This window comes from Ailuropoda melanoleuca, chromosome 5 (genome assembly GCF_002007445.2).
Source record: "Ailuropoda melanoleuca isolate Jingjing chromosome 5, ASM200744v2, whole genome shotgun sequence".
NCBI lineage: Eukaryota > Metazoa > Chordata > Mammalia > Carnivora > Ursidae > Ailuropoda > Ailuropoda melanoleuca.
The window spans coordinates 75,800,088-75,810,966 of NC_048222.1; the positions used below are offsets into that span (position 1 = coordinate 75,800,088).

General features: G+C 57.0%; 1 protein-coding gene across 1 annotated transcript; it reads left to right on the top strand.

The window, feature by feature from the left end:
- Nucleotides 1-4,087: 4,087 nt before the first annotated feature.
- Nucleotides 4,088-8,150, top strand: REEP4 (receptor accessory protein 4). Its single transcript, XM_002914779.4, has 8 exons — nucleotides 4,088-4,583; nucleotides 5,393-5,465; nucleotides 5,846-5,922; nucleotides 6,015-6,135; nucleotides 6,541-6,654; nucleotides 7,063-7,198; nucleotides 7,362-7,516; nucleotides 7,604-8,150. Exons 1-8 carry the CDS (start codon nucleotides 4,552-4,554, stop codon nucleotides 7,670-7,672), a joined length of 777 nt encoding a protein of 258 aa, XP_002914825.1. The 5' UTR covers nucleotides 4,088-4,551; the 3' UTR covers nucleotides 7,673-8,150.
- The last annotated feature ends 2,729 nt before the right edge of the window (nucleotides 8,151-10,879 follow it).

Here is a 10,879-nt window from a genome sequence, read left to right on the forward strand (position 1 = left end):
CTGTTGACTCTGCCATTTCTGTGTGCACACATGCAGATTCAGTGCGGCCTAAAGAGGCTCTCCTTCATCACCTTGACTCTCTTCTTGGAGAAGGCGCATGGTACCTTCCCTCCTCAGCTCACCTCATGTGCCCGCCCTGTAGCTGATAAGGATGGGAATGGTGGTGCCAGCCTCTGGGCACCAGCTCCATCTGGGGGCAAAGCAATAACAAAGCAGTCCCTGAGTTCTTAGGGCTCTCTCTGTTCTCACTGGAGTTTCCTGCTCTGACCTTGAATCCAGCTCACCTGTGGACGGGAGACTACCCAGAAGCCTTTCAGCTTCTCTTTACTGTGGCTGCCCCAGCTTCAGACCACCCCCAGTTCAGCCCTGCCTTTGGGATGTGGACCTTGAGCCGTGTAGGCTCTGTGAGGTGGGTCCGAAAGCCGGCCGAGCCAGGGACCGGCAAGCACCTGAGCCAACTGGATGGGTGCCAAGAGCGGAGGAGGCCTAGAGAGCATCTTGGGGATCCTGGGACCTCTCCAATCCCCAGAGGCAGGCCCCAGGAGCATTGGCTCTTAGTGCAAGCTGAGTAGCGGAGGGGGCGAGGGTCCTGTAGAAGCAGCACCCAAGAGCCAGGCTTCTGCTGCCCTCTGCTGTGTGCTGGGGATCCACAGCCCTGAGCTGCAAGGCTGGCGGAGAAGCCGTGGGGTGAGGCAGGCAAACTTCCCTGTGCCTAGACCGTGTAAGGGCCTACTGGTGGCAGGATGCCCAGGGGCACTTGGGGGCAATGTTATGACTCACTGCTGCAAATAAAAATTTCCCACCCCATTGCTGGCTCTCAGGTGTCCAATGGCTACAGTCAGAGACAGCTGTTTGGTTCAGAACAGAGCCAGGGCTGTGCTCTGTGTCCCTGCTGTTGTCAGGGGGCCAGCATTAGCGTGCAGACCCCCTTCTCCCTTGTTTTCCCTTGGAGGAGCAAGTGGGCACCCCACGATCAGCTGGTGCTGGGGTCAGGAGTTCACAATGATGACACCCAGGTGCGGAGCAAGTGTGACTAGTCTCTACCACCTGGGGCTGACTCATGGCCCGAGTGTTCCTTCCTGGAGATCAGTCTTGGGGCCCACTGAGACTGGAGTCTGTCCCTCCATCAGATCAACTCCAACCAACATGGCCAAAGACAAGCTCATGAGTCCCTCTCCTCTCCTCTCCTCTCCTCTCCTCTCCTCTCCTCTCCTCCTCTCCTCTCCTCTCCTCTCCTCTCCTCTCCTCTCCTCTCCTCTCCTCTCCTCTCCTCTCCTCTCCTCTCCTCTCCTCTCCTCTCCNTGGCCCTCGGTTTCTCTTCTGTAAAGTAGACACTAAAACCTACTCTACCAATTCTGGATCCTGCCACTTAGCGGCTAGGGCGGCCTCAACCATGTTACTTATCCCATTTGTGTCTCCGTTTTTCTTATCTATAAAATGTGAATAATCAAGGTGCCTAGCTGACAGAGTTAGTGTGAGATTTAAATGCATGAAATATATAATACATTCATATATGGAAAGCTGTTGGAATAGTGTGTCTGACCCAGCATTGTGACTTGTATCGGTCTTTAGGACTCTATGAGATGGGAAAGTGGCTGAGAGAATGGTGCTTGGTGGGGAAAGGAGGAGGTTAATCTTTGGGGAGAACTGCCGTCTGTGGACTAGGGATCCTCACCCATCAGTCTCAGAACCCCTGGGCCCTCTGTCTCTCCCGTAGTCTCAGGTGCCCCCGACCAAGCCTGCCCCTAGTCACCCCCTCACGATGTGGAATCTCACAGGTGCCTTGTCTGGGGTTCCACCTCTTCAAACCACATGTGCTCTTGGATTAGCAGATGTCCCTCAGGCCCCCCAGCCACACTGTCCTGGGAATTCCTGTCCTGCTTTTTCAAATGGGAAATGGACCCTCTTGCTGTGCCAGGGAGAAGTTGCCAGGGGAAGTGGGTTGAGTGTCCCAGACACGTTGCCCAGTAGAAAGATAAACATCATTTTGTCACTCCCCCTAGGATCCCTTCCAGGGGTGGGAGACACTTCTCCCCTTGAATTCCCTGCTTTCTGCACATGGGGAATGGAGCCTGCTGTATGCCTGCCTGGTCACCTGCCCTGGGGGTCATCTGTGTGTCCAGAGAGCTGCTTAGCAACCCAGTGTAGCTAGGTGACTGTGTCAACATCTCATGACCAAAGGCCACGAGAGAGAGTCCACTCACTCTGCCAGAGCCGAGGAGGATGACCCCCTCAGCTTCCAGCCACATGCCCCTCCATGCTGAGCCCTGCTCTCAGAAGCAGCCCTCTGGTGTCCCTTAGATTCCTAAGCGCAGTCATCAGTACCGGGGGGTCTCCAAGTGATAGACTTTCCCCGTGGGGATGGCCTTCAAAGTGGGCACAGGAGAGCTCTTCGCCCGCAAGTGGGGGTAGAGGCTGAGATCAGGTCAGGTAGGGGCAGCCAGAGGAGGCGGCTCTGCAGCAGGCACCACAGGACAAAGGTGCGCATGCGCAAGGCGGCGCAAGCCACCTTCCCTCCTGACGGACGATCACCCGATCACCCCCCCCCCCCCCCCCTCCCCCCCCCNGAGTCAGTCACATGCTTCTGCTCCCAGGAGACAAGGATGTGACTCCTCGGTTAATCTCGACTTTCACCTCTATCACAATGTCTGTGCCTAAAGACACGTGGTGGGACTCTAGACTTTGGAGTCCCTCGTTCTTCCAACATAGGGTAGGAGTGAGGCCCAGTGTGAAGGGGTGGTTAGATGGGAAGAGGGAGGACTCAGGGGAGTTTCTCCTGTGGGTCAGTTTCACTGCTAGCTCTCACACCCAACACCACCAATAAAATGGATGATAGTAATTAAGACTACATAATTACCTCGTGTTTATTTATTCCCACGAAGCCTCCTTTCCCTGGCCCCCATCATTACCTAGTCCATCCTTTCGATAGGTGATGGGTGTTAACTATGGCTCTAATAAAAAGTAATAACCGTCCAAGTTTCCCATCCCCATGGCTCTGGGTAACTGCTGTCTCCTTCACCTCAGCCCTGTGAAGCAGAGGGGAGGCTGCACAGGGTGGAGAGGCATGGTCCCCATTGTCAGAGGGAGGAATGAGGCACTATGCAGAAGAGATACAAAGAATGCAATCCTACATACAAAGTTCTAGAAGCAACAAAGCTTGCCTTCTCCTTTGAGCCTTCCCCCTTCTTCCCCCATATCCCTGCCCCTAGAGGAGCTTCTCTGTTCCCTCTCCCCTTCCTGGGCCATGCTCAGAGGACTGATCAAGCCAAGCATTCATTCACCCATCATCCAGCAACCAATGCAGCAGAGGGAATGTATTTCCTAAATGGTAAAAAAAAAAAAGGGGGGGGGGAATCTTTGTAAAGGTCAAGACCTTGCATACAAAAATTAGCTACAAAGTGGCAATTGTTGATATGATTCAGCTCTCAGGGATGCTTGTGTTCTTGACTCGCAGGAATAGGTGGAATTTCAAACTTCTGGTGAAGAAGGCATGGGTGGGGGGTGGTGGCTGGGTGCTCTGCCCAGAATCTCTCAAATCATCATGGTCAGCCCACCCAGATATGTGGGCTCTGGCAGGTATCCCAGAGGGAAGTCAACTCCTGAAAGCCCACACTTCAGGGTGAGTCTCAGGGGGGTGGTGAGTGCCTCAGATTCCCTCTCCTACTCCCGTTTTTCGCTCTAGGTCGCCTCAGCGTCTTTGAGGCGCTTATGCATCTCCTGACCTAGTGCTGCAAGACTTGGATCTGTTGGCGCTCAGCCAAGTCTCCTTCCACTTGTGCGTGAGCCTGGAAGCGGGGTCCTGCACCCATCGCATGCCTTTTCCCATTTTACAGAAGGGAAAGATGAGGCAAAAAGGGGAAGCCAAGGAAGAGCCGCGAAAACTCTGGAGTCCAGGTTTCCTTCGTTTCCTGCTCCACACCTTTTTTTGTTGCTGTTTCTCACCCCCTAATCTTTCCAATCAGGGCGGCTACTCAACCTAATGGGCCAGTCCGCGAGTAGGAGGTACATCGCCCCTTTAAGGGGCAGGCCCCTGGCTTCCTTGACCTCGCCCCGCCCCCTCCGGGGCCGCACTGCGCCTGCGCCAAGAGCAGGAGCCCAGGGGTTGGGCAGAGCCTAGTTCCGTGCAACTTTCAAGTGAGTTGTAAACTCCGCCCCGAGGCCGGTACCGGTGGCCGGGCACCCTGAGACCGCCGGGACCCGAACAAGCGAAAGCCGTGACCGCCACCCGCGGCCCGGGACCCGCAGCAGCGCCAACGGCGAGAGCAAAACACCTGGTTCCCCGCAGCAAGAAGTGCGGGGCTGAGCGGTAACTGCCCCAGGAGCGCGGCGGGGCGGAAGAACGCGCCCGCCCTTACCGGCTCCCAAGTCGGTTCCTCTGAGCCCCGGCCTCCTCGCCTCAGCCCACGGGTCTCGCCATTCTTCAGGCTCCGCGGGGTTAGGGGGCGGCCCGAACTCCCCTCCTGTTCCACTGATTACCCCACCCCAGCCCCGCGTGAGCGTCTCTCTGGCCATCTTCTTGTGGGTGTTCCCCCTTCGTCCCGAGGCTGCAAGATGGTGTCCTGGATGATCTGTCGCCTAGTGGTGTGAGTATGGCTACTTTAGTAGAGCCTCTACCCCCAGGAGCCAGACGGCTTCTGAAGTGGAAGATGGGAACGTCTGGTGGGGAAGGGGCCTTTCTGCGCTTGGTCACAGCTCCCTCAACGCTCACCACAAGGGTTAACGGACCTGCGGACCTGCAGACCTGCGCGTGCCATTGGGCACCCTTGCTTGTCCTCCACCTCCAAAGCCCCCTTGGCTCATGGTGACCCCTCTCGCAGTCACACACACTGCAGACAGGCCTGCGGGACAGAGGCCCTCCTGGCCAGCCTGCAGCACCTTAGCAAACACAAGGTGTTGTGGCAGAGATTCCAGGTGCCTGCTTCCCATCTGAGCAGTCACATGACTCACCACCCTGGCCTCAGCCTCCCTACTCTGTCCTCCTCTCACCTTTTAGTATTCCAGCACCTGGCTCCAATATTTCTGCCTACAACCTGGCAGTGCCAGGTCTGGTGGCCCTGGGCCTGATTGCATGTCCATGGGAGGGGACAGCCTGGTGCTCTCACCAGCTCCAAAGCCTGCCTCCCACCCACCTGTGAGTGGCTGTGTGTGCTCCCGCTCAATCATGCACCCATAGGCCACTGGTGCAGGCCTGGGCAGGCTTGGGGTGTTTGTAAACAGCAGGGTGGGGAGGTGGCCTCCAGGGCACTGACTCAGGCACAGGTCATGCAAGCCAAGCGGGAAGAACAGGATAGGCCCTTGCCACTTCACACCTGTGAGGGAGGTGGCCACCTGGTGGGGGCAGGAGGACATGATGCCCCTCATACTCCCCCTTCTGTTTTACGGGCTCTTCTAGGTTGGTGTTTGGGATGCTGTACCCAGCTTATGCTTCCTACAAGGCTGTGAAGACCAAGAACATTCGTGAATATGTGAGTGTGGCTGTGGGCAGGAGGGGTTGGTTTGGATTGGGTGGGACGACAACCTTGGGGGTATGGTAGGACTTGGCAAGGTGGGGAGGGTCTGAACTGGCCTCCCCTTCCTCCAGGGGTGTAAACAGGTGGCATATCCTAAGCAGAGTGGGCGCGGTTGGAAGGCAGGCTGTTGGGGTGCCTGTGCAGAATCATGTGGGTGAAGCTTCTTGGGGATGGGTACAGAAATGAGTGGCAGTTTCTCAGAGGCAACTCTCTAGGGCCAGCCAGGTGCCAGGAGAATGCAGCAGGACAGGCTGTCTGGAATCTCGGGGTCAGTCTGGGACAGGGGAGCTGGCTCTGCAGGCTTAGCTGTTGGCCTCTGACCTCCCCCCGCCCAGGTCCGGTGGATGATGTACTGGATAGTCTTTGCATTGTTCATGGCGGTGGAGACCTTCACAGACATCTTTATTTCCTGGTATGCATGCAGGGGTCTGTGGGCGGTGGGGAGGTGATGGCCTACTCTTAGCCTGGCTCCTTGGCTAACTTGCCCACCCTGCGCTCTGACAGGTTCCCTTTCTACTATGAGATCAAGATGGCCTTTGTGCTGTGGCTGCTGTCACCTTACACCAGAGGGGCCAGCCTCCTTTACCGAAAGTTTGTCCACCCATCCTTGTCCCGTCATGAAAAGGTACTCTGGGGGGAGTCAGGGAGGGAAACATAGGGGTGGATTTGAAGGAAAGGGCCCTGGACTCGGAGTTCAGGATGCTGGGTGATAATCTGGGTTCTAATCTGAGTCCTGCTGCCGATTTGCTGTGGGACCTTGACAGAAACTAGCCTTTTTCCTCTCTTGTGATAATCGAATGGGAGCACATGTGAATGACCATTTGATTTGTGAAACACCAGCTGGAAGCTGCTTTGGGGATGGTGGGAGGAGGCTGTGCATGGTCACTCACTGAGGTGTGGGAATGGGTGGGTGGGGAGCCCTGCTCTTGCCGTGGTTGCCAGTGCCCTGGAGGTGGGGGTGGGCAGGGAGGCATGGTCCGCAGAGGAGGGGTGACTCCACTGTCCCGCTGAACTCTCCCCCATTCTGCAGGAGATTGACACCTGCATCGTGCAGGCCAAGGAGCGCAGCTATGAGACGGTGCTCAGCTTTGGGAAACGGGGCCTCAACATTGCTGCTTCGGCTGCTGTGCAGGCTGCCACCAAGGTGCCCTGGGCCCCAGCCCTCCAGCAGCCCTCCCGCCCCCAGTGCCTTTTGGGGGAGTCTAGCTCTCTGTCAGGGAGCCGAGAGAGAGCACCTGACCATGCCAGGGAACAGGGTGAGAGGTGACGGGTCGGGTATTGGCAGGAGGATGGAGCTGGAAGTTCAGACTTCGCTGCATGGGACAGTGACCATGAGCGACCTGCTCTCTGGGCCTTCATTTCCTGTTGGTGCCACAGAGGCACGGGGCTAGAAGGTTACTGAGCTGCTTTCAGTTCTGAGGCCTGGGCCCCAGTCATTACCTGCCAGTCAGCCCTTCATTTCCCTGAGCAGCTGCCCTGACTCAGACCCCTTCCTGCTAGGATCCCCGGCCCCATCCCCCCAGGTGACACGGTGGCTCCCCGTCCCTTGCAGAGTCAGGGTGCGCTGGCCGGAAGGCTGCGGAGCTTCTCCATGCAGGACCTGCGCTCCATCCCTGATGCCCCTGCCCCTGCCTACCAGGACCCCCTCTACCTGGAGGACCAAGTACCTCGCCGCAGGCCACCCATCGGTGAGTGGGAGAGTGATACGGAGCTGTCTGCTCCGCGGGGGACGCTTCTTCCATGCAAGCTGGGGCTTCCCCAGGGGTTAGAAGAAGGCCTGGCTTGGCCCCAGGCCTTCAGGCTATGGAAATGCCCAGTTTTGCCTCCCTGGCTTCCCTCTCCACCCTACAGGGTACCGGGCAGGGGGGCTGCAGGACAGCGACACCGACGATGAGTGCTGGTCAGATACAGAGGCAGTCCCCCAGCCACCTGCCCGGCCCCGAGAGAAGCCTCTGGGCCGTAGCCAGAGCCTGCGTGTGGTCAAGAGGAAGCCGCCGGTGCGGGAGGTGAGTGGCAAGGAAGGCGTGAGGGAGGTGGGCTGTCCAGGCACTGGAGCCAGACCCCCTCAGGTTTTATCGGCTCTCTCCCTGCAGGGCACCACCTCGCGTTCGCTGAAGGTTCGGACGAAGAAAAAGACCGTTTCTTCAGACATGAACAGCTAGGGTCTGCAGAGCCTGGGCGAGTCTTACCTCTTGCCTTATGGGGCGTTGGGGGCTGTTTGGAGGGGACCTCTGGCTGCGTGTCTGACCTGCGTACACCAGCTGCCCAGGCCGCGTCCTCCTGGCTCCCACTGTTGGTTAAGGGCCAGGTGCTGCCGGGGCCATGCACAGGGCTATGCCTGCAACGTCCCAAAGCAGGCTGGGCCCAGGGTTCTATTTATTGTCTCTCTCATCCTTCTGCCCTCCCGGGTGTGTGGGACCAGAGCCCTTCCCAAAACTCTGCAAGTGAAACCAAAAGTCCACCCAGCTGTGCTCATTCCTTCCTGTCCTTCAAAGTACTTGACAGCCTCCTCCAAGGCCTGTGTGTGTGTGTGTGTATGTGTGTGTGTGTGTGTGTGTGTGTGTGTCGTGGTTGTATGTTTTGTGTTGGTGAATGAGGTCAGGTTTATGCATGTTTTGGTAAATAAACACATAAAAGTGTTCTGTTTGTCCTGGTTTGTATTTCTGGTGCTCACAGCACACATTATTAAACAGCCCGCTACAGGCCAGTCCATGCCTAGGATGGGGGCTAAGAGGACGGACAGACTGCCAGAAAGGCCCAGTCTTCTGGGGAAGGTAGCCATTGACATATAGTTGTGATGTGGCGAGTACTGTCACAGGAAGCTCTTGGAAACTTCTGAGAACACAGATGGGGGACCAGGGGAAGTGGGGAGGACACCCCTGAGAGGGGTCAGAGTCTAGGACTATAGTCAGGAGGAGATGGGGTTGGACCTTGATGGGAAGTAGAAGGCAGTGGGAGCAGAGGTGTGCAGGGAACTCGGGCAGCACAGTAATCTCATGGGGATTAGCTGGAGCTGTAAACAGATTAAGCCTGGGGAGGCCAACTTCCTCCATGGGCCCTGGGGTCTCTAGGCAGCTCTAGGGGCACTGAGTTCCTGTAAACATCCAGGTTGACAGTGGGAACATTGCACCTCTTCAGAGTGGCCTCGAGAGGGCAGCAGCTGCCAGTGTCTGGGCTGCCCCTAGCTTCCAGGTCAAGGAGGGCGGGGTTGGGAGGCTGGCCAGAGCCCTGCCCTAGAGGGGCCTGGCCGCTGGCTGGCTGGCTGGCTGGCTGACTGGCTGGCTGGCTGGAGAGATGATGCAGAATTCTGGCTTGGCCTCCAACGGCCCTCTTTGCTGTTCCTTCCTGTTGTTTGTGGTCATTGGTTCTGTCTGCCCCATCCACAGAGTCTCCCCTGTTCTGAGACCCAGGCTTTCTGCCTGAGCTGACTCTACTCCATCCCCTACTCTAATCCCTGGGGCAGTGGGTGCTGGCTTTGCCCCCTCCTATCCCTGGGTGCTGGCCTCACTACGGTGTCCCAGGGCTGCTCCCCTCAGCCACCCCATGCCTGCTCTTCCTTCCCACTTTTGATTAAGCAAAGAGGTGGGTGGGAAGAAGGGAAATAGGGTGGTATCCTGAGTGACCCGAGGAGTATAGGGATTAACTCTTGGTGTGGGGATTATCTGGGTTTTATTTGGGGAAGGCACTTAATCAGCCGGGTGGTTTAGCTCCTCACGTATTGCTGTTCGATGACTTCTATCTCGGCGTTCCCTTGCACCGTGGTGTGGCCTCGTCTCTTCAGTTATTCATTCAAAAAGTCTCTGTTGAGTATCTCCCAGGTACCAGGCATGTTTCAAGATACTCAGGCTGCAGGGTCCAGGAGTGGCCAGCACCGAGAACAGGACGACCCAGCAGGTGCCGCTCGAAGCCCCTAGTGTACATTCGATGAACCTTCACGACAGCCTCCCGAGGCAGGACTATTATAACGCCCCTTTACAAATGGGAAGACAGGCACTGGGAGGACAGGTGATCTGCCCGAGGTTACGCAGCTGAGGCTAATAAATGGCAGAACTGGTCTTTGAACCGAGCAGTGTGGCTCCAGAGTCGGCGTGCTTCACCACTGTGCAGGTCGAGATGAGGCAAGAAGGAGACGGACCTGTACTGAACATTGGTAATGCGCCTGGCCTTGCACTGGGCATTTTATAGAGCTGGTCTCCTTGAATCCTCCTGATGAGCCTGCAGGTAAGGCTTGGACCCATTTCACAGATGGAAAAACAGAGACTTGGAGAGGTGAAGCAACTTGTCTCCGGTTGTGCTGCCTGAGCGTGGGGCCCTGTCTCATGAGACAAGCTCACCCAGAAGTTGCTGTGGCAGACGTGGAATGGCAGCACCCACACCCCCGAACCGGGCATGTGAACCGGGAGTGTGTGATGAATGGGCAAATGAAACAGAAGCTCAGAGGAAGGGGGCACGGGGGGAGGTCTGAAGCTGTGGGATATTGAGGGAGCTAGAGTTTCACCTGCCTCATTCCTAAAATGGGCTTTACAGTGGGCAGCAGTGTCCCCTTGGGCCACTGGGCAGAAATGGTGACACTTTTCTCAGGGGCAAGATCTTCGCCTCCCCGACACCCCCCCACCACCACTAGCCTGGCTGCCCCATAGCTCCTGCCTTTCCTGACTCCTGAGCGCCCACGTTCATCCACTCATCGTTCATCTCCATCAGCCCCCAGGCCTCTGCTTCAGCCGTATGCATCTCCCACCCTCTGAACACTCTCTTTCCCAGCCCCCACAGCCTTCCTTACAGCCCTGCTTTCTCCAAGAAAGACTTGCCAACCCCTCCTCAAGCTCCCAAGGCCCCCGATCTCTGGCCAGCTCACTGGACCTGGGCACACCGTGGGCCATGCTGGTGTGCCCATCGCCCTTCCCTTCCCTCCCACTGGCCTCCCCTAAACCTCACTTGCTTTGTATTCGCCGCCTCGCCTCATCAGTCCGGACTGTCTCATAGCTCCATGCTGTTCCCCTGACCTGATCTTCCTCTTCTGCCTAACTCTCTCTCCTCTTCTGCCTAACTCTCTCTCCTATTCCTATTTGCCCCGTGATCCCCACTCAGACACCACCTGTCCCACAGAAACCCTCGGAGAGCACGCCCCCTGCCCCCTTGGAGTTGATTGCTCGGCGGGGGACTGCACCATATCTATTCTTACACAGACTTCTGGTTTTGCCTTGAGCACATCAGATTTTCTCCCCCATTCGTTGTGACTTCACAAAGAACAGACTTGCGTCCTATTCACTTTTGTATCCCAGCCTGGAACAAACGGTGGTTTAGTCAAAGTGAAATATTGTCATACATGTGCGGCTCACTTAGTCTCTGACCTGTGAGCTTGAGTGTCA